Source organism: Oncorhynchus mykiss, chromosome 3 (assembly GCF_057628025.1).
Source record: "Oncorhynchus mykiss isolate SJ-2025 chromosome 3, ASM5762802v1, whole genome shotgun sequence".
NCBI lineage: Eukaryota > Metazoa > Chordata > Actinopteri > Salmoniformes > Salmonidae > Oncorhynchus > Oncorhynchus mykiss.
The window spans coordinates 81,509,483-81,536,345 of NC_143024.1; the positions used below are offsets into that span (position 1 = coordinate 81,509,483).

General features: G+C 44.4%; 2 protein-coding genes across 10 annotated transcripts in view; one reads left to right on the forward strand and one right to left on the reverse strand.

Annotated features, from left to right (window-relative positions):
• Positions 1-14,568, forward strand: part of LOC110504579 (sushi repeat containing protein X-linked) — a 38,053-nt gene extending 23,485 nt beyond the window's left edge. Inside the window, exons 2-10 of the mRNA XM_036975033.2 lie at positions 1,346-1,402; positions 5,898-6,092; positions 6,255-6,431; positions 7,723-7,849; positions 8,240-8,358; positions 8,492-8,671; positions 9,433-9,566; positions 11,600-11,721; positions 11,838-14,568. Of these exons, the coding sequence (XP_036830928.1) occupies positions 1,346-1,402; positions 5,898-6,092; positions 6,255-6,431; positions 7,723-7,849; positions 8,240-8,358; positions 8,492-8,671; positions 9,433-9,566; positions 11,600-11,721; positions 11,838-12,021 (1,295 nt within the window). The 3' untranslated portion in view covers positions 12,022-14,568. The remainder of the gene's footprint in view (positions 1-1,345; positions 1,403-5,897; positions 6,093-6,254; positions 6,432-7,722; positions 7,850-8,239; positions 8,359-8,491; positions 8,672-9,432; positions 9,567-11,599; positions 11,722-11,837) is intronic.
• Positions 14,569-14,586: 18 nt separating this feature from the next.
• Positions 14,587-26,863, reverse strand: part of sytl5 (synaptotagmin-like 5) — an 84,774-nt gene continuing 72,497 nt past the window's right edge. For 5 of the 9 annotated variants that reach the window (XM_090230262.1, XM_036975036.2, XM_090230260.1 and 2 more), the window contains 7 exons: positions 24,819-24,997; positions 20,469-20,571; positions 19,988-20,149; positions 19,777-19,885; positions 19,510-19,645; positions 19,167-19,375; positions 14,587-18,930 (listed from right to left, as the gene is read on the reverse strand). In XM_090230262.1, the coding sequence (XP_090086388.1) occupies positions 18,788-18,930; positions 19,167-19,375; positions 19,510-19,645; positions 19,777-19,885; positions 19,988-20,149; positions 20,469-20,571; positions 24,819-24,997 (1,041 nt within the window). In that variant the 3' untranslated portion in view covers positions 14,587-18,787. Of the gene's footprint in view, positions 18,931-19,166; positions 19,376-19,509; positions 19,646-19,776; positions 19,886-19,987; positions 20,150-20,468; positions 20,572-24,818; positions 24,998-25,523; positions 25,593-26,863 lie in introns of all 9 variants that reach the window. The other 4 variants (XM_036975035.2, XM_036975034.2, XM_090230258.1 and 1 more) reach the window with 1 other exon arrangement.

The following is a 26,863-nucleotide window of genomic DNA, read 5'->3' on the forward strand; positions in this document are numbered from 1 at the left end:
TATCACCCATTCTCTCTCCCCCATCTCCTCACTCTTCTATCACCCATTCTCTCTCCCCCCCCATCTCCTCACTCTTCTATCACCCATTCTCTCTCCCCTATCTCCTCACTCTTCTATCACCCATGCTCTTACCCCCCATATCCTCACTCTTCTATCACCCATTATCTCTCCCCCCATATCCTCACTCTTCTATCACCCATTCTCTCTCCCCCCATCTCCTCACTCTTCTATCACCCATTCTCTCTCCCCCATCTCCTCACTCTTCTATCACCCATTCTCTCTCCCCCTATCTCCTCACTCTTCTATCACCCATTCTCTCTCCCCCTATCTCCTCACTCTTCTATCACCCATTCTCTCTCCCCCATCTACTCACTCTTCTATCACCCATTCTCTCTCTCCCCCATCTCCTCACTCTTCTATCACCCATTCTCTCTCCCCCCATCTCCTCACTCTTCTATCACCCATTCTCTCTCCCCCTATCTCCTCACTCTTCTATCACCCATTCTCTCTCCCTCATGTCACTCTTCCTTTATTTTCCATGGAATGGTTATGTATAATTTTGAAGCAGAAAGTTCTGGATCATGCAGTAATTTTGCTGTGACAGCGAAGCATTGTCTGCTTGACAAGTGATGTCCCAATACTCTTATCTTCTTTCCTTTTGACAACTATTGTCAAAGAACTTGACAGGTAAAAGCAATCAAAGGCCATTATTTGCTATCATCTTTCTATCCCTCTCATATCAGTGACCAAGAAGAAGAGGAAACCAATATCACAGTACGTATGTTGGTGACCGCACAACAACACCCTGGGTCACATTCATGCTTACTGAGTGTGAACCCATTGTGAGGTGGGCTCCCATGGTGTTTATCTTCTCTCTCTGTGTGTTGTGTATCCTTTATTTAACTAGGCAAGTCAGTTAAGAACAAATTCTTATTTACAACAGCCAACAGTGGGTTAACTGCCTTGTTCAGGGGCAGAACAACAGATGTTTTACCTTGTCAGCTCAGGGATTTGATCCAGCAACCTTTCAGTTACTGGCCCAACGCTCTAACCACTAGGCTACCTGCCACCCCTTTTCAAGAGATCTCTCTTGTGGTCCAACCTCTGGGGTTCTCTTTGGAGGAATAGCTCAGCAATATTTTCCAACAGTGATAGCCTTGATTTAATAATTCCCTCTGGCAAAATACCAGTAAAATCCAACCCAAACTCTTGCTCAAGGATGAGGCCTACTTCATGTTTTGAAATGTTGCTAATCCCTTTGAATGCAGCCCTACTCTTATCCCGAACAAAGCCTTGCTCTCTCCTTGCCTCCTTGCCTGCTTTCTTCTCCCTCATATTTTCCCAGGGTCGGCCTACTATGTCTATGGAGATGATGAAGACACATATGCTCATAGAAATGGAGGTGAATGCTTTGATCAAGTTCTGCTGCCACATGCTCTCACACTTTTCCACACTCTCACACACTCGCTTTCAACATGCAGGAGAGTTTAGGGTTGACGTAAGTCTCTGAAACGCAAAGCAATAACTTTTTACTTTTTAAAAACATGGGGGAATAATTGTTACTTGAATAGCCTAGAAATGTGATGTCTACACTTGGGTTCATTTTCTTTCCACTAGATGCTGATATTCTGCATCCGTTCACTGTGTTTTACAAATTGACAATTATGTCAAACTAACTTCCAACTTCTCATTGTGGTCAGTTGGACATGGAACCTTACCCTCTAGGCCAAACCAAACTCGTTCTCCTCTGTAGAGATGCAAATATAGTATTGTGTTCTCTTACTCAGGTGATATAGCCAACACAAACACACACCAGCTCCTGGAGCTGGAGATTAGCCTGGGCTAGTGTGTGTTTGAGAGAGTGTGTGTTTGAGAGTGTGTGTGTTTGAGAGTGTGTATGTGTGTATACAAGGACGTGTGTGTGTTCCGAGCCAGCGGGAAATGCACTGCAGATTTTATTTCCCTGGAATAGGAACCTGGTGTCCCCTCAAACTTCACATTCTCTAAAGGAATCTTTACACAAGTGTTTGAGGAATGGATAGAGTGGTCCAACTGGCAGAGGAAAGATGACAAATCTTCTGACAAATCTTTATCCCTCACGATAATTACACGTCCTGGTAATCCATCTGGCCCCGCGGCTTTGTGAATGTTGACCTGTTTCAAGATCTTGCTCACATAGGCTACCGAGACCGTTATCACATAGTCATCCAGAGCATGCACGAGAGCACCAGCTGTTCTGGATGACTGTGTGATAATGCTCTCGGTAGCCGATGTGAGCAAGGCCTTTAAACAGGTCAACATTCACAGAGATGGATTACCAGGACGTGTACTCAAAGCATGCTCGGACCAAATGGCAAGTGTCTTCACTAACATTTTCAACCTCTCCCTGACTGAGTCTGTAATACCTGCATGTTTCAAGCAGACTACTATAGTCCCTGTGCCCAAGGAAGCGAAGGTAACCTTCCTAAATGATAACCACCCATAGCACTCACGTCGGTAGCCATGAAGTGCTCTGAAAGGCTGGTCATGACTCACATCAACAGCATCATCCCGGATACCCTAGACCCATTTCAATTTGCATACCTTCCCAACAGATCCACAGATGATGCAACCTCAATCTGACTCCACACTGCCCTTTCCCACCTGGACAAAAGGAACACCTATGTCAGAATGCTGTTCATTGACTACAGCTCAGCGTTCAACACCATAGTGCCCACGAAGCTCATCACTAAGCTAAGGACCCTGGGACTTAACACCTTCCTCTGGTGGTAGGGGTAGGTGACAACACGTCTGCCACGCTGATTCTCAACACTGGGGCCCCTCAGGGGTGTGTACTTAGTCCCCTCCTGTACTCCCTGTTCACCCACGACTGTGTGGCCAAACACGACTCCAACACCATCATTAAGTTTGCTGACAACACAACAGTGGTAGGCCTGATCACAACAATGAGACATCTTATAGGGAGGAGGTCAGAGAACTGGCAGTGTGGTGCCAGAACAACAACATCTCCCTCAATGTGAGCAAAGCTAAGGAGCTGATCGTGGACTACAGGAAAAGGCGGGCCGAACAGGCCCCCATTAACATCAACGGGGCTGTAGTGGAGCGGGTAGAGAGTTTCAAGTTCCTTGGTGTCCACATCACCAACGATCTATCATGGTCCAAACATACCAAGACAATCGAGAAGAGGGCACGACAAAACCTCCCCCCCCCCCAGGAAACTGAAAAGATTTGGCAAGGGTCCCCAGATCCTCAAAAAGTTCTACAGCTGCACCATTGAGAGCATCCTGACCGGTTGCATCACCAACTGGTATGGCAACTGCTCGGGATCTGACCGTAAGGCACTACAGAGGGTAGTGCGTGCGGCCCAGTACATCACTGGGGCCAAGCTTCCTGACATCCAAGACCTATATCATAGGCGGCGTCAGAGGAAAGCCCATAAAATTGTCAGAGACTCCAGTCACTCAAGTCATAGACTGTTTTCTCTGCTACTGCACGGCAAGCGGTACCGAAGCGCCAAGTCTAGGACCAAAAGGCTCCTTAAAAGCTTCTACCCCCAAGCCATAAGGCTGCTGAACAGCTAATCAAATGGCCACCAGACTATTACATTGAACCCCCTTCCCCATTTGTGTTATACACTGTTGCTACTCGCTGTTTATTATCTATGCATAGTCACTTCACCCTTACCTACAGTATATGTACAAATGACCTCTAACCTGTACCCCCGCACACTGACTCGGTACCAGTGCCTCCTTTATATAGCCTCATTATTGTTATGTTATTGTGTTACTTTTTATTATTTTCACGGTAATTTCACAGTAAGGTCCACACTTGTTGTATTAGGCGCATGTGACAAATAAAGTTTGATTTGATTATGACCATATTGCTGTAAATCAGCTCTTAATTATCATCCAGTTCAGCCTCTATTCTGAAGGTTTTATTTGTTGATAGTTGAATTGAAGGGGTCAAGTACCTCTAATCAGCACTATGATTGAATGATCCCATTTTAATCCACTGTATCTACAGCGACCAAAGACAGACGAACACAAGCACGCACACACCCTCAAACACACTTTTTCCTTCTCTCTCAACCCCTCTGTCTCTTCTTTATTCAAGCAAGCAGTTCTTATTATGTCAGTGTGGATTATGGTAAGTGACAAACCCATTGTATCTGTCTATCTACCTGTGATGATTGATTGGTGGGTGAACACTAGCACTGCAGCTTTTACCTCTCTAGTCTATGCTGTAAACACTGTCCTGTGGTCAGTGGGGATAGGTTATGTATGTTGCTATGGGTAAGTCAGTGCCTGCTCTCTCTAAAATTAAGAGAGTCTGTGTGTAAGGTAAGAAAACATGGATGTCCACACAACCCTAGTTTATTTACATTGATGCAAAAATAACATTTATATTTTCTATGGATAGATAGCTGAACCAGTAGGTTTTATTTCACTCTTTTATATGAATAGTATACAGTTCATTCGGGAAAGTATTCTGACTACTTGACTTTTTCCACATTTTGATACGTTACAGCCTTATTCTAAACTGGAATAAAAAATGTTTTCCCCCTCATCAATCTAAACACAATACCCCACAATAACAAAGTAAAAACAGGTTTAAGACATTTTTAAAAATGTATTCCAAATAGAAAACTGAAATATCACATTTACATAAATATTCAGACCCTTTACTTTGTTGAAGCACCTTTGGCAAAGATTACAGCCTCGAGTCTTATTATTATTGTTATTATATTGGGTATGTCAGGTTGGATGGGGAGCGTCAATGCACAGCTATTTCAGGTCTCTCCAGAGATGCTCGATTGGGTTCAAGTCCAGGCTCTGGCCGGGCCACTCAAGGACTTTCAGAGACTTGTCCTGAAGGCACTCCTGCGTTGTGTTGGCTGTGTGCTTAGGGTCATTGTCCTGTTGGAAGTTGAACCTTCGCCCCAGTCTGAGGTCCTTCCCTCGATCCTGACTAGTCACCGCAGCATGATGCTGCCATCACCATGCTTCACCATAGGGATGGTGCCAGGGTTCCTCCAGACGTGATGCTTGGTATTCAGGCGAAATAGTTCAATCTTGGTTTCATCAGACCAGAGAATCTTGTTTCTTGCACCTTTAGGTGCCTTTTGGCAAACTTCAAGCAGGCTATGTGCCTTTTACTGAGGAGTGGCTTCTATCTGGCCACTCTATCATAAAGGCTTGATTGGTGGAGTGCCACAGAGATTGATGTCCTTCTGGAAGATTCTCCCATCTCCACAGAGGAATTCTGGAGCTCTGTCAGAGTGACCATTGGGTTCTTGATCACCTCCCCGACCAAGGCCCCTTTCCCCCGATTGCTTAGTCTGGCCGGGCTTGCCAGCTCTAGGAAGAGTCTTGGTGGTTCCAAACTTCTTCTATTTAAGAATGATGGAGGCCACTGTGTTTTTGGGGACCTTCAATGCTGCAGAACTTTTTTGGTACCCTTTTCTCAGATATGTGCCTCGACACAATCCTGTCTCGGAGCTCTACGGACAATTCCTTCGACCTCATGGCTTGATTTTTGCTCTGACATACACTGTCCACTGTGGGACCTTATACAGTCAGGTGTGTGCCTTTACAAATCATGTCCATTCAATTGAATTTACCACAGGTGGACTCCAATCAATTGTAGAAACATCTCAAGGATGATCAATGGAAACAGGATGCACCTGAGCTCAATTTGGAGTCTCATAGCAAAGGGTCTGAATAGTTTTTTTTGTCATCATGGGGTATTGTGTGTAGATTAATGAGGACAAATATTTATTTAATTCATTTTAGAATGAGGCTGTAACGTAGCAAAATGTGGAAGAAGTCATGTGGTCAGAATACTTTCCAAATGCACTGTAATTCTCCCTCTCATTCCCTTCCCACCCCTGTTTTTAGGGACCCCTTGGTGCGCCCCCATCAAGGTGAAGCACGGCAATGTGAGCTGTCGCAGTCCCGGCGGGGAATACTATGGGAACGTGATGGGATCGCGCTGTAAGATCCGCTGTAAGTGGGGTTACGAGATGCAGCATGGACACGCAGAGGTGGTGTGTATGGCCAGCAAACACTGGTCAGGGAGCTACACCTGCAGGGGTGAGACCACCACACACACACACACACACCTGTACTACTGGCGAGACACAACATCACTGGACACACACCTCTACACCAAAAATAGAGTTGTGTGTCCAGCTACCTGACCATCTACCTGACAATCAGACATGTATGGACTATTCATTTATGTTTCTATGTCAGAGATTCGCTGTCCTAAGCTGCAGATGCCTGCGAATGGGGGCTATACGTGTTCAGACGGATCCTACCTTAACTCCCGCTGTGAGTTCTTCTGCTCCCCTGGATACAATCTGAAGGGGCCCAATACTGTCACCTGCCAGTACCACAAGACCTGGACCTCAGGAGAGAGCGTCTGTGTGGGTTAGTCAGAGAGCGTGTGTGTGTGTGTGTTTGTCCGTGCATTTACAGATGTACAGTGTGTTTGTGGTGTGTGTGTGTGTGTCTGTAGCTATGTGATTATTATTGAGGTTTCCACGTCAAAAGCACATTGAATTTAGCCACATCCTAATTCCAACCCCCAACACGGTTTAACAGCTGCATATAGGCTGCTCTCTAGACTATGGGATCAATTAAATGATAAATCACATTCCCTCTGAATCCTGACTGACTTCATGAGGCTGTGTTATAGACAGGTTTAATCAAGATCTAAGACCTACATCAAACACACACACACACACCCACACACACACACACACACACACACACACACACACACACACACACACACACACACACACACACACACACACACACACACACACACACAGTGTAAGGGTGAGTAACCATAAGCCCTTACACACTATGAACTATGACAATCCCAGTCTCAGAACAACTGGAGTAGCATCTCGTATGCAAACACATTTTAATTAAGGTGGTGTGTGATTTGTTAATGCAGTTGTGGAGACATTGTTCACTGTAGCTTCTCTTCATTACTGACGATGGATATGGTGAGATTCAGATTCCTCCCTCCTCATCCCCACCAGCAAATTACACCCAGCAGCCAACTAGCAATCTCACAGAGAAAGTAGATGTTCAATGACTGTGTTTATGTAATTATAAGCATGGCTGAATTTGTGTGTGTGTGTGTGTGTGTGTGTGTGTGTGTGTGTGTGTGTGTGTGTGTGTGTGTGTGTGTGTGTGTGTGTGTGTGTGTGTGTGTGTGTGTGTGCGCACGTTTGTGGCTATGCCTGAGACTCAAAAATGATCACTGACGTTCAAGACAATACGTCATATTGCATGTTCTTCTGTCCAAGAAAGTCAGATTTGGACTTTTTTTGAGTGATTTAACACACACACACACACACACACACACACACACACACACACACACACACACACACACACATACACCCACACACACACTGACACACATAGCTGTGATGGAGTAGAGTGCTTTCTGCTCTAGTGAAATGACATTGATTCTCCTGGTCTGCGGTGACAATAGCTTCTCTAGTCTAGATTCAGCCCAGTTACATAGACAGGACACAACATCTCAGAACAAGAACAGGGGGATCACTCTGGATAACAGTTTTCCTTTTTATTTTTCTCTCTTCCTGTTTCTCTCCTGTCTCTGTCTCCTGACATTTCCTCTTCTCCTCTACTTCGCCCTCTCTCTACTTCTCCCTTTCCCCCCTCGCTCTCTCTCTGGTAGATGTTGACATCCCAGTAATAAAGTGTCCTAACCTGAAGGAGAAGACAGCAGAGCCAAGCAGGCTCACAGCCAGGGTGAGCTGGGACACACCAGAGGGCAAGGACACGGCTGATGGCATCCTCACCGAGTCAGTCTGACCTCTGACCCCTGACCCTTAACCCCTTCCTTTAACATGTAGTATTAAATTAATATTGTGAGATTTTGGCAATTGTTCTACTTACCCAGAGTCAGATAATCTCATGGATGCCATTTGTATGCCCCTGCGTGCAGTCTGAAGATAGTTTCATGTGCCATTGCTAACTAGTGTTAGCGCAACATAGCAGAAGTTAGCAACTTCCTTCAAACTGCACGCAGAGACATAACAATAGTATCCATCAGTTTATCTGACTCTCAGGAAGTAAAACATGTTTAATTGCCAAATGAATAGCAGTAGTAGCAGCAGTAATAGTAGGGTAAATCTTTAGTTAGGCTTCAGCACTATTGACACAGCATAGTATTTGACTGAGGCTTTTTACAGTGTTATATTGAAAGGGAAGCCTCCTGGACCCTTCCCTGAGGGTCTCCATAAGATGTCCTACACCGTCTACGACCACGCCGGGAATAAGGGCAGCTGCCGCTTTTCTGTCAGAGTACGAGGTGACCCCCCCCAACATAAGGGCCAGTTTGAAATTTACTGGGGCAATGTTCTGACAACATTTGAAGGAACAATCACATAACTTACACATTTTTCCTGTGAAAGTGGCTTTCTGAATCTGTTTTGTGCCACCAGTGCGTCGCTGCAGCCCCATGACCCCCCCAGACAACGGTTTTATGAAGTGTGATAGCGATGGTAATAACTATGGAGCAACCTGTGAGTTCAAGTGTACAGGAGGGTATGAGCTGCAGGGCAGCGCTGCGAGGGTGTGCCAGTACGGCCTCACCTGGTCTGGCACGGAAACCAACTGTACAGGTACGTGTCTGTGCACACATATGCACACACACCACACAAACGTACATGACACATCCACCATGTTGTGTTTAGCAGTAGTGAAGCGGTGGTCAGGGGTGCTGAGGGGTTCGCTGGAGGTGAAAATGGGCATGTCTCCCTCGGCCAGGGTGGGCTGTCAATCGATCACAGAGATCCAGAAGATCAATACCGCCTGCTCTGAAATCGACCAGCACTGTCTGTGACACATACTTTTGTGGGTTATTTAAACAATAAGGCCCAAGGGGGTGTGGTATATGGCCAATATACCATGGCTAAGGGCTGCTCTTTTGCACAATGCAACGTGGAGTGTCTGGATACAGCCCTTACCCGTGGTATATTGGCCATATACCATAAACCACCGAGTTGCCTTATTGTTATTATTAACTGGTTACCATATACCACACCCCCTCATGCCTTATTGCTTAAATATACCACGGCTGTCAGCCAATCAGCATTCACGGCTTGAACCACCCAGTTTATAATGTCTAATAGAGGTGTATTATACTTCTATTGTGTTGTGTAATATAGTGACAATTCACATAGCACTTCTTATACACTCTGGGTAATTGGCTAACAATGTTTCTAGCAACAAGACCAGTACAGAGTAAAACAGCAATGAAATAAATACTTTTATTGTCAATTGCAATTCAAGTGTTTCAAAAAATAACATAATTTACATTCATAAAATGTGATGATGTGATATGATGAAATGGTATATTGTGTTTTATTATGTCATGTCACAGCTATGAACATCAACGTGGGGGTGCGTACGGCCTCAGGGCTGCTGGACCAGTTCTATGAGAAACGACGCCTCCTCATCATCTCTGCTCCCACTGCTGCCAATCATTACTACAGGTTCCAGATGACTGACCTACAGGTGAGGGAGAGAGGGATGGAGGGATAGAGGGAGGGATGGAGGGATAGAGGGAGGGATGGAGGGATAGATGGATAGGAAGGGAGAGAGGGAAGGAGGACAGAGGAGAGGGAGGGACAGAGGGAGAGGGAGGGAGGGAGGGAGGGAGGGAGGGAGGGGGAGAGAGAGAGAGAGAGAGAGAGAGAGAGAGAGAGAGAGAGAGAGAGGAGAGAAAGGCTGAGAGAAAGAGGAGAAAGGCTGAGAGAAAGGAGAGTAGGTAAAATTCAGCTTATTGAGTGCCGCAGCAGAATGTGTGTGTTTGAAGTGGTTGTGCTGATGGGGTGTGTAGTGCCACAGTTTCTGCACAGAAAATGTCATGGCGCAGAGTAAAAAAGGCCGGTGCTGTTTGGAGGGTTCTCTGTTAAAGGCCAGTACTCTCTGTAAATTCAGGCTGTTTGGAGGGTTCTCTGTTAAAGGCCAGTACTCTCTGTAAATTCAGGCTGTTTGGAGGGTTCTCTGTTAAAGGCCAGTACTCTCTGTAAATTCAGGCTGTTTGGAGGGTTCTCTGTTAAAGGCCGGTACTCTCTGTAAATTCAGGCTGTTTGGAGGGTTCTCTGTTAAAGGCCAGTACTCTCTGTAAATTCAGGCTGTTTGGAGGGTTCTCTGTTAAAGGCCAGTACTCTCTGTAAATTCAGGCTGTTTGGAGGGTTCTCTGTTAAAGGCCAGTACTCTCTGTAAATTCAGGCTGTTTGGAGGGTTCTCTGTTAAAGGCCAGTACTCTCTGTAAATTCAGGCTGTTTGGAGGGTTCTCTGTTAAAGGCCAGTACTCTCTGTAAATTCAGGCTGTTTGGGGGGTTCTCTGTTAAAGGCCAGTACTCTCTGTAAATTCAGGCTGTTTGGAGGGTTCTCTGTTAAAGGCCAGTGCTCTCTGTAAATTCAGGCTGTTTGGAGGGTTCTCTGTTAAAGGCCAGTGCTCTCTGTAAATTCAGGCTGTTTGGAGGGTTCTCTGTTAAAGGTCAGTGCTGTTTGTAAATACAGGCTGTTTGGAGGGTTCTCTGTTAAAGGCCAGTACTGTTTGTAAATACAGGCTGTTTGGAGGGTTCTCTGTTAAAGGCCAGTGCTGTTTGTAAATACAGGCTGTTTGGAGGGTTCTCTGTTAAAGGCCAGTGCTGTTTGTAAATTCAGGCTGTTTGGAGGGTTCTCTGTTAAAGGCCAGTACTCTCTGTAAATTCAGGCTGTTTGGAGGGTTCTCTGTTAAAGGCCAGTGCTGTTTGTAAATACAGGCTGTTTGGAGGGTTCTCTGTTAAAGGCCAGTGCTCTCTGTAAATTCAGGCTGTTTGGAGGGTTCTCTGTTAAAGGCCAGTACTCTCTGTAAATTCAGGCTGTTTGGAGGGTTCTCTGTTAAAGGCCAGTACTCTCTGTAAATTCAGGCTGTTTGGAGGGTTCTCTGTTAAAGGCCAGTACTCTCTGTAAATTCAGGCTGTTTGGAGGGTTCTCTGTTAAAGGCCAGTACTCTCTGTAAATTCAGGCTGTTTGGAGGGTTCTCTGGCATAAAAAGATATTAAAGGCCAGTGCTCTCTGTAAATTCAGGCTGTTTGGAGGGTTCTCTGGCATAAAAAGATATTAAAGGCCAGTGCTCTCTGTAAATTCAGGCTGTTTGGAGGGTTCTCTGTTAAAGGCCAGTCTCTGTAAATTCAGGCTGTTTGGAGGGTTCTCTGGCATAAAAAGCTATTAAAGGGCAGTGGCCTTTAAAAGGCCTGACCTTTAAAAGTGTCACGAAAGAAGTGACTCTTGTCATATGCTGTGAGTCATTCCAAACTCGCCTTTAACTGTCCAGGTGATAGATTCAGTGAAACGTCTATGTGAGTGCATTTTCATGTTCTGTGCTAGTGTGTATACAATGTTATTTGTGTGTTTATGATATTAGTGTGTGTGTGTGTGTGGGTGGGTGGGTGTGTGTGTGTGTGTGTGTGTGTGTGTGTATGTGTGTGTGTATGTGTGTGTGTGTGTGTGTGTGTGTGTGTGTGTGTGTGTGCTTTTGTGCATGCATGTGCCAGCATGCCCAGTGTGGTCTGGACCTCAGGCATGTGACAGTGATTGAGCTGGTGGGGATTTACCCCGCACAGATCGGCCGTATCCGCCACAGACTTATCCCTCCAGGGCTGGCCTTACAACTCAGGTACACACACCATCATCATTCATAACAAACCTACAACTAATTTTCACAGCATTCTTCAGACTGACCATTGTGTGTTCAGCCTTGACCTGATGGAAGTGTTGATGTCTGTTGTCTAGGTTACTGCTCCAGATCTCCCATAATAACTTCAACATGGTGATGATTGACAAGCAGGGGATGGACAGGGAGCGCTACACGTACCCCATCACCTCCGCCCAGATCTTCACCACCATTGACACATGGCAGGGACGCGTAGATGAGATGGTGCAGCAGCAGCAGGAGGCAGGCCACACCTGCCAGTAGTACAACAGCTCAACAACGCCCTCACCCCAAATAATCCCCCTGCCCCGAACCAGAATCATATAGAGAGTGGCGCCAGGTTTTACAACTGCTGCCATGTTAGCGTCTTCATTCTTGCTGTAAACAATCACAACAGAGCAGTGTTTTGTGTTTAATAACAGACATTTTTATTTGGGATAATTATGTGTATCCAAGTGTGTACTGTGTTGTGGTGTCAACAAATTGCATATCTGCTTTCACTGGACATCTTCACAGGTTTAGAAAACTTTCAGCATAACGTGGAAGCGTCAATATTCACTTAGCAACGGCTATGGAAGAGAAAGTGCCGCTTTCGTTCAGACAATGCGCATTGACCCAACTCTCTCTCTCTCTCTCTCTCTCTCTCTCTCTCTCTATATATATATATATATATATATATGACTCTGCCCGCAACTTTCTCTTTACACCCCCACCCCAGTCCTCCCCATCTCAACAAAGACCCTTCTGTCACTTAAACCCAATTTACTACTTAAACTAAACTGTCGCTCAAGCTTACTACCTGAACCCATGACTCCCATCCTCCACTTCCCCATATCAGACCGCAGCTAGTCAACTTGTCCCTCACTGGGAGACTCCCTCAAATGGTTCAACCCTGCATTTCCCACCAATGTAACGCCTTTCAGTACTTAAAGACGTCCTCCAGCGATGTTTGGAGTTTTACTGTTGGAAACAGTTTCCCCGTCTATAAATACAGTAAACACAACTTTTGAGCAAAATAGTTGTCACACCCTGATCTGTTTCACCTGTCTTTGTGCTTGTCTCCACCCCCCTCCAGGTGTAGCCCATCTTCCCCATTATTCCCTGTGTATTTATACCTGTGTTCTCTGTTTGTCTGTTGCCAGTTCGTCTTGTTTGTCAAGTCAACCAGCGTTTTTGTATTCAGCTCCTGCTTTTCCCCAGTCTCTCTTTTCTCGTCCTCCTGGTTTTTGACCCCTGCCTGTCCTGACCCTGTATGGCAACCCGCCTGACCAATCTGCCTGACCCTGAACCTGCCTGCCGTCCTGTACCTTTGCCCCACCTCTGGATTACCGACCTCTGCCTGACCTGACCCTGAACCTGCCTGCCGTCCTGTACCTTTGCCCCTGTTGCTGTAATAAACATTGTTACTTCGACACGGTCTGCACCTGGGTCTTACCTTGATTCCTGAAAATATCAGGTGTTGACTGAGGTGAAAAGAAGACTGTTCCACAACAAAACCTAATACACACAATATATTAAAGGAATAAGAATATATAAGTATAAAATATATGGATGAGCAGTGACAGAGCGGCGAAGATGCAATAGAGAGTAAAGAATAGATAGTGAAGGATACAGTATACAGTATATACATCTGAGATGAGTAATGTGAGATATGTAAACATTATTAAAGTGACGTGTGTTCCATTTATTAAAGTGGCCAATGATATGATATCAAGTCTGTAGGTAGGCAGCCGCCTCTCTGTGCTACTGGTGGCCGTTTAACAATCTGATGGCCTTAAGATAGAAGCTGTTTTTCAATCTCTCAGTCCCAGCTGTGATGCACCTGTACTGACCTTGCCTTCTGGATGGAAGCAGGGTGAACAGGTAGTGGCTTCGGTGGTTATTGTCCTTGATTATCTTTTTGTTTTATTTGTGTGTGTTCATGATAGCCATTGCTAAGTAGGAATCATTAGTACTGGAACACCTGATTGGACTTTAAGCTGTGAAGCATTGAAACCAGGATGATTAGAATGGAGATATTACTCTCTTCCATCACTGCATACAACAGCAGTTAGAGGTCCTAGGCAGAGACATGCATCACAATATTATTGATTCTTGTACTCGTCAGTTTGTATGTTTGTTTTTTAGAGGCCCATCAAATAATTTCTGGGTAACAATGAAATACTTTACTGCAATAGACTTTCATAAACATTTGCAAAAATAGATTTTTAGAAACAAAAACACATTTTTAAGCATGAATGTTGGGAGTGGTCTGAGTGGGTTTTGGATAACTGAAAAAAAGCTGTTCTTTGTCTAATAAAGGTGCAATATGCAGAAATAGGTCCCATTTTCTAATAGTTTGCCTAATTTTAGTTTGTGTGACAAAACAAGCAACTATAGTGTAGAGAATCATTGTGCCATATAAACTGCTGTGAAATATATTTTCACTAACCAAAAATATTGTATTTTCAGAGATGCAAAAACGAAAAAGAATGGGAAGCATAGACATAGCGCCCATAGAACAAATCTATCGCTTCTTAGAGTGGCTTTCAATGAGAATGACAGATCTATAACTCACATTTCTATGTGAATATGTTTTAGGGTCGCCATATTGCAGCTTTAACCATTTTACCGTATGGTGATGTTACCATGGAAAGCTGAAACTCCTGCCCATGTAAACCTGCTGATTAGATGGTCCTGTTTAGATTGTATTTTCAACCTGCAACTATCAGGAAATAACACCAATCATAATTTGTTCACACTTTTACAGACGCCCACACACACTGGATCTGATACAGACAGTTATACAACATACAGAAAAGTTTGTTCTCAACATACATAGAAGTCATCTGAGGAATGATATGTGTTGTTTATTTCTTCAAAAGATTCCGGTAAAACATTTAAAACCAGATGAGATTGATTCAGTCACATTGCCATGTCAAATCGAACAATCTACTTTTGAATGAGAGGACATTAAAACAGAGACAGTAACATGCTGTCAGACACGTCTAGTGTTTCTTCAGTAGCAGGGTATTGCCCGCAACTCATCTACACAGTAAATGCCATTTTAATAGTATTATTATTACTGTATTCTGTAGTTTTCAATGGTTGTTTATGTAGACTTGCATTCCACAGTAGACTGTAGGTTGTGACAGTGGGCTGTGACACCGAGACCAAGTCTGCAGCCCAAATAGCATCCTTTTCCCTATAGAGTATTTGGGGTATTCTACAGAAGTGTTGTAAATTGCTGTCCCACTTAAAAATGAAAAATAAACGATTTAGAAAAACATTTAAGTCTCCAAACTTAGGACATTTCATTACATCATGATATATTCTAATTCACTTCAAGGGAATAACAAACATATTTTTCAATTAATATAGTACAAAGTCATTGTTTATATACTTGTTTCTATTGAGAGATGTCTGTCTTACACACTGACTCTTAAACTTCATGTTTGAAAATAAAGTAATTCATAATTTTTTAAAATAGTTTTAGTATTATTATTTCAACAGAACATCTTGAGTTGTTCTATTATGACATTGAAAGATACTGGTATAATTAGTAGATTTGTTTATTTTAAAACATACTTCTCAAAAAAATGCTGGCCCACCTTTTGATGTCACTACCGTTAAAAGACTGATAAAACACACACATTAAAAGACTGTAGAATGAATCTGCATTAAGCCACACCCCTACATATATCTCCAGCTGATGGGATTGCACCCCTCTCTAGCATGGCCACATAGTGAGTAGTCTGTCTGCAAACATTTTGGATAAAGTTTGTGAGCAGGTTTAATAAATCTTCATGTATTTATAAGAAGAAGCTTCACTACTCAACATCTAATATTTCCAGAAATATGTATGTATGTATGTGTTTGGTGGGAAGTACATCTGTCCAAAAGTCTAAATTGTCCAATCAAAGCAGTCACAACTGAAACAATTGACACCATAGAGATTGATAGAGGTCTCATCTTTGTATCTGTGCTATTATGGCATCTGTGCCAGCATGACATCTGTGCCAGCACAGGCAGCGCCATTGAGGCTATCTCCATTTTAAATTTGCAAGCGCCATGCTATACATCCTGAGCAACCATGTAGGTAGTGGTCAAGAGCACACTTCAGGAAAAAAGAGCCCAAACATAGACGTCTATAATGTGCTGTGCTGTACTGTACTCTTCTCTACTGTACTGTACTATACAGTACTACAGTGAACTATACTCTACTTTACTCCACTCAAGTTTCTTAGAATTGAAGAAAGGGCCCATGGAGTCTTGTGGTCTTGGTCTTGAGACCACTCAAGTCCACATACATGATGTATTTAACTTGTCATGGTCTCAACTCCCTGGGTATGGATCTTGGGACCAATGTCCTGGTTTAAATCTTGGTCTTGTCTCATGCTCTCGGACAAGACCTTAGTCTTTGGTTTACAAACCATAGGCAACTCAATTTGAAGAAGACAATGCTCCCAACCCATAAGAATCCCCATCCAGCTGACTACTTTAAAATGATGGAAGCCCTCAATGGTAATGTCTATACTAAAATATACCCAATATATATCCATTGACAATCTTTATTTTGCTAAAATAAAGATAGGAAAAGTTACAATGTATACATCAAGCAACAATGAATTAGATACGTAAGTAAATTAATCAATCAAAACATTTTAGATTCCACAATCAACATTGAACATTTTACAGAAGAACAATAGAGATTATATTTCTCTAAATTCAATTTAAAGGATTTGAAAGTCCGGTTAAAAATCATGTTTTTATTATTTTGACCATGTTGTATGCAAATAAAATGTTAATAGAAGGTTAATCCAAATGATCAATAATGTGCATGTTTCTCCATGTATTTATACTTTTTCAGTATGTTTCGGTCGTGACACATTTTTTTCCTGGTAAGAAATTCAGGACAATACTTCAAATTTGAAATACAAACAGTGTGTGAGTATTAGATATTAGATCTGACATATGAGATGTGTGCTGAAAGTTTAGGAAAAATAGGATACAAACTTAATTTTTTCCCCAACCCCCAATTTACACCACTTCTGTAGAATCACCCATATTTATTTATACCTTTATTTTACCAGGTAAGTCAGTTAAGAACAAATTCTTATTTTCAATGACGGCCTAGGAACAGTGGGTTAACTGCCTGTTCAGGGACAGAACGACAGATTTGTACCTTGTCAGCTCGGGGGTTTGAACTTGCAACACTTCTGGTTACTAGTCCAAGTCTCTAACCACTAGTCTACCCTGCCGCCCCAATAGGGAACAGGGTGCCATTTGAGGTGCATGCCAAGACTTCAGAACCACTAATGGGGGGATACTAGAAGTGCTATTACTCATCCAATGAGGTCGTAGGGACAGACAGGTCACAGTGGCCTGGGCTACAGGGACAGACAGGCTGACGGATGTGTTCTATTCAATGAGTCATAGAGAGAATTTCAATGACATTCTCCTCACGTCCTCTCTTCTCAAAACCCATTGGATTAAAAAGCCAAAGGTCCCTCCCCTCTGACTTTCTCCTCCAGTGGGTTTTTAGAAGGAGGCAAGGAAAGAAGACGGGAGGAGTATGCAATTGAGTTCTCCCTATGACTGAGAGGGTGGCCTGGACATGGGTTCACTCTGGAACATGCAATCCTTCTCCCATCTCCCCAAGGCTCCTGGGGCAAAATGTTTCCTGTGTTGCAGATATAACTGCCCCCTTGACTCTCTATTCCACACTTGACACAATACATTTCTATCAGCGATTTGGTGCTGCTGGATCTCTGGTTAGATTTCTGCCTTAATCTCTGTTTCCACCCTAAATGAGGTCCAAAACATCTGTTTATGAAGTGGCTATTTGTGCCACTCTACTCGTAATGTGTGCTTTATCAAAACTACAGTAAAACCATTGGTGTGTTCAGGATTAGTTACAATGCAATTTTGCAACACTTTGAAACTGGGGTTTATTAGTTCAAAAATGTTGCATAATAACATTATTGCATTAAACAATGCAATCTTGAACACACCCTTATTATCATTTTACAGTATACTATGGGAATGTTTAAATCTACTCAGCATGCATCAACCCCTAAGTGCCTTTGGAGAAGTTACCTTATGAGAGAAGGGACTAGATTCTATTAGATCCCCATATTGTTTGTTTTGGCGGTGTCTGAAGTGTAACTGTGTTAGAGCTGAAAATCCACAGGTGGCTCCATGCGTTAGCTTATTGTGGACACGAAACAAAACATCCGCTAAGCGGATCTGGGGTCTGATTGAGTCAAAGCCTAGGTAAAAGCTACCCTGAGCTACTGATGCGGGTTCAGATACATTATCTTCCCCCTAAATGGTTATGGTTAAGAGCAGGTCAGAGCAATCTGATCCTAGATCTGGGGTTAAGAACAACTTCTACCTAAAGTAGTCTCAACACAGGGAGAGGAGAGTGTTGTGCATAGTCAGATCAGATCATACAAATGACAATGTGCTTGTTCATTATGTTACATGCATGTAACTGCCAAAATAAAGGAAACACCAACATAAAGTGTCTTAATAGGGCGTTGGGCCACCACCTTCTAGGAGTGTCTGGAACTCTATTGGAGGGATATATACTTTGTATCTCTCATTTACTCAAGTGTTTCTATTATTTTAGCAGTTACCTGGACATGTCATAATGTACAGTAGTAGTAGTAGTAGTAGTAGTAGTAGTAGTAGTAGCAGTAGTAGTAGTAGTAGTAGTAGTAGCAGCAGTGCTTGGTCTTGGCTGGGTATGGCCATGTGTGTGTAAGGCATGACTGGTTGACCTCTGTACCAGGTAGAGGACTATGAACCCCAGTGCAGGATCAGGGTAGCTCAGAGGTTAGGGTTCAAGGGTCAGGAAGTGGAGTGATGTCATCAGCTCTGTATTGCGGGATAGAGCTTGGACATGGAGCACTGTCAACCAATGTCCTTCTCTTTCTTTTCTTCTCTTTTTTTCTCTCCCCCCCCTTTCCATCCACTGTTTCTCCCTTTTCTGCCACCTCTCTCTGTCCCTTTTTCTTTTGTCCTTCTTTCCCTCCCTCCCTCCATCTCATGTGTTGTGCTTGCACATGCTGGATCTCAGCATCAGTGTACACTCCTGGGGGACCTCCGGGTTGTCAATCATGCGTTGCCATAGCCGCTGTTCCTCTCCGTACGAGTCCATCCAGTCCACCTCGTTCCCATAGCTCTGGCCTGTAGGGAGACAATAGATCATCACTATCTGTTCGATACACTCCATATCCCTACGGCGTTATGCTGACTGAATATGCTACAAATCACCATAACCTCTGAGAAGAGAGAAAAGAAGAGAAGTAAAGACTAGAGTTAAACTGAAGAGAAGACCAGAGAACAGAACAAAAGAAGAGAGAACAGCAGAGAAGTCCAATACCAAACAGCCCATCCCTGCCCCTGGTTCTTCCCAGACAGACCTGTCCCTCCGTTGAGTCGGACTCCCCCCAGGAAGACATTGCTGGCCAGAGCCTCCTTGTCCCAGACGGTGAGCTCCAGACACACGTTGTTCAGGTCTCCGGCCTGCAGGCCACAGTAGGTGAAGGTGTGGTTCCACTGGGGGTTGACCGAGCGACGCACCACCACCGTCTTGTGCTTGGTGGACTTACTGTTGTCAGGGAGCAGGTACCTGGATGGATGGGGAGACAGGAAACAAGACAAAACTGTCAGAGGAATTGGAATTAGGTAGGTAGTAGGTCCTTCCCATCATTCTTACTAGGAATGAAGGCTGGATGAAACTGAATGGGTCTATCTGGGTCTCACCCTTTCACAAAGGGGTCTGAAGTGCCTCCAGACTTGACAGAGGTCAGGTTCTTGGCCTCCTTGACCAGAAGTTCCACCATACCTCCTTTAGGCAGCTTGATGCTGGTCTTCTTTCCTTTCAGAAAGCCTTTCTTCACTGAGAGGAGGAGAGGAAGAGAGAGGTGAATGAGCAAAATTCCAAACAGTATTTCATGAAATGTCATTAGTTGAATGATATGTGTTAGTGATGGGTTGGAGCAAAGTAAACAGAAGGATTTTGTGGAGCACCTTGGACCTGGTCCAGGGGTAGCATGAGGTTCTTCTCTGCAGGGATGTACTTCAGAACCACGGTCAGCTCCCCTTTATACTGGAGCGTGGAGTCCATACTACTGTCCAGCTGCACATAAAACACATCTACTTACAGTATTTACCACTGATAAACATACAGCGCTGTATAAATCCACACATATACACTATTGTCCATCTGCACACAGGATACCTTGGGCTGCAGAGAGTACCACTCCTCCGTGTTGCTGTCAAACTCCCAGGAGTCAAAGGTCAGCTCCACCTCCCCCAGGAAGCTGTTGTGTCCGAAGCGGTCATGGTGCCACACAGACAGCTGCAGCGTTCGTGTTTCCAACTGGGAGTGGCTGATCACATACTACACAAAACAGCACAGGAGAAAGTGACGACAGGAGTGTAGGACTGAGTACAAAAATCAAAGTTCCTGCCGATGCTCTTACAGGAATAACACATGTACAGCAGGGGTGCTTGAGGTGAAGTCTATTGACGGCTAGTATACACTGTAGGTATGGTGGTACAGGTAAAAAAAAACACATGGGAGGAGCAGGCTTAATTAATTTATATACTGTACAGATGTATGATCTTAATTCAGTTTGCTACAGCAGGAAAATAAAGCTACACACAAGTTCACACACACACACACACACACACACACACACACACACACACACCCTCACCCTAAGGTTCTCGTTGAATACAGGGTTGATTGTGTTGGTCTTGATGCTGGTCTTCCTCTTGCTCTGGCGAGACTTGTCTGGGAGGAGGTACGCCTTCACATAGCTGCCAATGGAAAAGACATTCAGCCACACTCTTCATAGGAAGACCTGTGTGCCGTGATCCATATGATCACCCTTCACTAAGGTTACTCTGACATACCATGAATGTCACAGTTATTGTGGGTCATGCTGAGGTCACACGTCACTCATGGATTGGTTCAAGTTGAGCTAACGGTCAGGAACTGTGATGTTAAGAGGTGTGTCTTCTTTTTCAAGTGTGAATGTGTGATAATGAAGTGTGTGTAATTTCACAGTAAGCATAGGTTCTTCAGTGGCGTACTGCCTTCTGTGGCGTTCTGCATTAGCATCGAATAGCCCCCACGATATGCAACTTTTCAGGGAAGTTAGGAACCAATAGATACAGGCAGTTAGGAAAGCAAAGGCTAGCTTTTTCAAACAGAAATTTGCATCCTGTAACACTAAGATCTGGGACACTGTAAAGTCCATGGAGAATAAGAGCACCTCCTCCCAGCTGCCCACTGCACTGAGGCTGTCACCACTGATAAATCCGTGATAATTGACAATTTCAATAAGCATTTTTCTACAGCTGGCCATGCTTTCCACCTGGTTACCCCGACCCGGGTCAACAGCCCTGCACCCCTCACTGCAACTTGCCCAAGCCTCCCCATTTCTCCTTCACCCAAATCCAGATAGCTGATGTTCTGAAAGAGCTGCAAAATCTGGACCCCTACAAATCAGCTGGGCTAGACAATCTGGACCCTCTCTTCCTAAAATGATCAGCCAAAATTGTTGCAACCCCTATTACTAGCTTGTTCAACCTCTCTTTCGTATCGTCTGAGATCCCCAAAGATTGGAAAGCTGCTACTTTGTAGCGCCACCTTTTGCTGCGATTACAGCTGTAAGTCGCTTGGGGTATGTCTCTATCAGTTTTGCACATCGAGAGACTGAATTTTTGTGAACAGCAGTTTTCAGTTCTTTCCACAGATTCTCGATTGGATTCAGGTCTGGACTTTGACTTGGCCATTCTAACACCTGGATATGTTTATTTTTGAACCATTCCATTGTAGATTTTGCTTTATGTTTTGGATCATTGTCTTGTTGGAAGACAAATCTACGTCCCAGTCTCAGGTCTTTTGCAGACTCCATCAGGTTTTCTTCCAGAATGGTCCTGTATTTGGCTCCATCCATCTTCCCATCAATTTTAACCATCTTCCCTGTCCCTGCTGAAGAAAAGCAGGCCCAAACCATGATGCTGCCACCACCATGTTTGACAGTGGGGATGGTGTGTTCAGCTGTGTTGCTTTTACGCCAAACATAACGTTTTGCATTGTTGCCAAAAAGTTCCATTTTGGTTTCATCTGACCAGTGCACCTTCTTCCACATGTTTGGTGTGTCTCCCAGGTGGCTTGTGGCAAACTTTAAACTTTAAACTACACTTTTTATGGATATCTTTAAGAAATGGCTTTCTTCTTGCCACTCTTCCATAAAGGCCAGATTTGTGCAATATACGACTGATTGTTGTCCTATGGACAGAGTCTCCCACCTCAGCTGTAGATCTCTGCAGTTCATCCAGAGTGATCATGGGCCTCTTGGCTGCATCTCTGATTAGTCTTCTCCTTGTATGAGCTGAAAGTTTAGAGGGACGGCCAGGTCTTGGTAGATTTGCAGTGGTCTGATACTCCTTCCATTTCAATATTATCGCTTGCACAGTGCTCCTTGGGATGTTTAAAGCTTGGGAAATGTTTTTGTATCCAAATCCGGCTTTAAACTTCTTCACAACAGTATCTCGGACCTGCCTAGTGTGTTCCTTGTTCTTCATGATGCTCTCTGCGCTTTTAACGGACCTCTGAGACTATCACAGTGCAGGTGCATTTATACGGAGACTTGATTACACACAGGTGGATTGTATTTATCATCATTAGTCATTTAGGTCAACATTGGATCATTCAGAGATCCTCACTGAACTTCTGGAGAGAGTTTGCTGCACTGAAAGTAAAGGGGCTGAATAATTTTGCACGCCCAATTTTTCAGTTTTTGATTTGTTAAAAAAGTTTGAAATATCCAATAAATGTCGTTCCACTTCATGATTGTGTCCCACTTGTTGTTGATTCTTCACAAAAAAATACAGTTTTATATCTTTATGTTTGAAGCCTGAAATGTGGCAAAAGGTTGCAAAGTTCAAGGGGGCCGAATACTTTCGCAAGGCACTGTATATCTATCCTACCCTGCCTTTCTAAGGTCTTCCAAAGCCAAGTTAACAAACAGATCACCGACCATTTCGAATCCCACTGTACCTTCTCCGCTATGCAATCTGGTTTCCGAGCTGGTCACGGGTGTACCTCAAGCACGCTCAAGGTCCTAAACCCAATCATAATCGCCATCGATAAGAGACAGTACTGTACAGCTATATTCATCGACATGGCCAAGGCTTTCGACTCTGTCAATCACCACATTCTTATCGGCAGACTCAACAACCTTGGTTTCTCAAATGACTGCCTAGGCTGGTTCACCAACTACTTCTCTGATAGAGTTCAGTGTGTCAAATCGGAGGGTCTGTTGTCCGGACCTCTGGCAGTCTCTATGGGGGTGCCACAGTGTTCAATCCTCGGGCTGACTCTTTTCTCTGTATACATCAATGATGTCGCTGTCACGACTTCCACCGAAGGTGGCTCCCCTTCCTGTTCGTGCGGCGGACGTCGTCACCGGTCTACTAGCTGCCACCGATTCCCTTTTCCTTTTCTGTTGGTTATGTCTTATTGGTTTCACCTGTTTCTGGTTTGGGGTTTGAAGGCTATTTAAGCCTGTTATGCCCGCCTGCTTTTGTGCGGGCTTGTTTCTCTGTTCTGTTTTGTGGATGGTGTTGTTTGTATTTTTACGGACTGTTTGTGTCCTGTTTTGGGCCGGTCATTTATTCGCCTGTTGTTTTGGCATGACCTTTTCTCACCAGAATAAATACGGTTTTCCTTAAACCTCTGCTCTCTGCGCCTGACTCCGCACCCACCACTCCTAGTTACATAACAGTCGCTCTCGCTGCTGGTGATTCTCTGATCCACCTCTACGCAGATGACACCATTCTGTATACTTCTGGCCCTTCTTTGGATACTGTGTTAACTAACCTCCAGACGAGCTTCAATGCCATACAACTCTCCTTCCGTGGCCTCAAACCGCTCTTAAATGCAAGCAAAACTAAATGCTTGCTCTTCAACCAATCGTTGCCCACACCTACCCACCCGTCCAGCATCACTACTCTGGACAGTTCTGACTTAGAATATGTGGACAACTACAAATACCTAAATGTCTGGTTAGACTGTAAACTCTCCTTCCAGACTCATATTAAGCATCTCTAATCCAAAATTAAATCTAGAATCGGCTTCCTATATCGCAACAAAGCATCCTTCACTCATGCTGTCAAACATACCCTAGTAAAACTGACTATCCTACCAATCCTTGACTTATTTACAAAATAGCCTCCAACACTCTACTCAGCAAATTGGATGCAGTCTATCACAGTGCCATCCGTTTTGTCACCAAAGCCCCATATACTATCCACCGCTGCGACCTGTATGCTCTCGTTGGCTGGCCCTCGCTTCATATCCGTCGCCAAACCCACTGGCTCCAGGTCATCTACAAGTCTCTGCTAGGTAAAGCCCCGTCTTATCTCAGCTCACTGGTCATCATAGCAGCACCCACCCGCAGCACGCGCTCCAGCAGGTATATCTCACGGTTCACCCCCAAAGCCAATTCCTCCTTCGGCCGCCTTTCCTTCCAGTTCTCTGCTGGCAATGACTGGAACGAACTGCAAAATCACTGAAGTTGGAAACTCATATCTCCATCACTAGCTTTAAGCACCAGCTGTCAGAGTAGTTCACAGATCACTGCACCTGTACATAGCCAATCTGTAAATAGCACATCCAACTACCTCATCACCATGTTGTTATTTATTTGATTTATTTTGCTCCTTTGCACCTCAGTACCTCTACTTGCACACTCATCTTCTGCACATCTATCACCCCAGTGTTAAATTTGCCATACTGCAATAATTTTGCCACTATGGCCTATTTATTGCCTCATCCCCCTTATCCTACCACACACTGTATATAGACTTTCTCTATTGTATTATTGACTGTATGTTTGTTTATTCCATGTGTAACTCTGTGCTGTTGTTTATGTCGCACTGCTTTGCTTTATCTTGTCCAAGTCGCAGTTGTAAATGAGAACTTGTTCTCAACTAGCCTACCTGGTTAAATAAAGGTGAAATGAAAAAAAAAGTGTGTGTGTGTGTGCCCTTACGCATCTGTGCGTTGCCTCTTCTCATCCCCGGTGGCCAGGTTGCGACACTCCTTCACCAGGACGTTAAGAGCGCCTGTCTTATAGCTGTAGCTGATGTTCAACAGCAGCTCGCCACTCACGTTGGCGTTGCCATAGTCACCAGTCTCACTGTACATACTCATCATACTGTTCAGACTGCTCTGTGAGGAGAAGAGAGGGGGGGAAGAGAGGAGAGGGAGAGAGAGAATAGATAGGATAAAGGGAGAAGAGAGAGGAGATGGGTAGGGAGAGAGCAAAATGATTAAAAGAGTAATAGAGGAGGGGGAAGAGGGGAGAGGAAAATATCAGAATGGAGGACAGAGAAGTAGAGGATCAGGGGTAGAGAATCAGAACAGATGAGGGAGAGAAGAGGAGAGCCAGAGTGGGGGAGAAATTAAGAATGGAGTGGAGGGAAAAGGAGGAAGACAGATGGAGGCAGGGATAGCCTTTCGTCTTTGTGCAGGTAAAAATGCAGAATGGACAGATTGAGTCATTTGGTGAGAGATGGGTCTGGCTGGGGAATGTAAAACACTAAAGTTGATCTAATTTATGTCACAGAGTGAGCCAGTATGATGAATGACCAATTTAGGCAGTCAGTGGCAGCAATGGGAGCACAGCGGCACTGATTGGTGGAAACATATTCACAATAAGTGGGGTGCACACATACACAAGGAGGCAAGAACTCACAGTTTCTGCGTCTGAGTCGCCAGGAACACTGAGGTAGCCCCATTTTCTCTCTGAGCCGGGAGTAGAAGACTAGCAGCCAGAGGAAGAATAGAACCCGAGCCAGCAGGGGGAGGAGGAGAGAGAGAAGGAGGACGGAGAGAGTGAAGGAGAGAGGAGATAGAAAGAGAGGAGAGAGGGAAGGAAGGAAGAGGGAGGAGAGAGGGAAGGAGTAGAGAGGTGAGAGAAAATAGGAGGGAGAGAGGGGTGATACATGTGAAAGTGTAAAGAGGACAGAGACGAGAGGACAGACCCCATGTACCAGGGCAGAAACCCCAGACACGGACACAAAACTGAATCTATCAGGGTTACCATGGTGATTATCAGATGAAGCAGGACCCGATTAGAAGTCCTCAATGAATAAACAGAAGGACACAGCGGACAGGCTGAAAGCACCAGTAAATATCAAAGACAACTAAACACAGATGCTTCCACCAAAGCAACATATCTGGGAGCAATGGATTTCCAATTTTAGTAGATACAAGAGAATCAGCCTTCTGGGCTTCATATTCTTTTTTGGGGACCAACTTTTTATTTAGTGTTGTCTATTTTTAGGGGGGGGGGGGGTTTACAGGAACAAAACAACTATCAAATAAATGTATACAAAGATAACCCCCAACTCAGTCCCCATCCACCCACCAGCATCCTCCCTCCCCACCCAGAAACCATGTGTCACGTACGTCATAACGAGGAGACCAAGGCGCAGACTGATTGCAATACGTCATTTTATTTCATGAAGAACACTTAAACAACACGAAGGTGACGCTATAAACTACTGCTGACATGCAACTACACATAGACAATAACCCACAAAACCAAAATGGAAAATGGCAACCTAAATAGGATCCCCAATCAGAGACAACGATAAACAGCTGCCTCTGATTGGGAACCAATTCAGGCCTCCATAGACCTACATATACCTAGACATACTACATATACCTACACATACTTAAACCCCATAGATATACAAAAACCCTAGACAGGGAAAAACTAAACCAACCACCCTTGTCACCACCCCAAAATAATAAAGAAAACAAAGATAACTAAGGTCAGGGCATGACAGTACCCCCGCCCCCAAAGGTGCGGACTCCCGGCTGCAACCTAAACCTATATGGGAGGGTCTGGGTGGGCATCTAACCTCGGTGGAGGATCTGGTTCTGGACGCCGCCCCCCTTCTTTACATTGAGTCCGCTCTTGTAGCACTGACCTGTGGATCGTCGTCGGAGGCTCTGGACAGCGGATCCTCGCCGTAGGCCCCGGACTGGGAACCCTTGCTGCGTGGATCATCGCCGGATGTTCTGAAC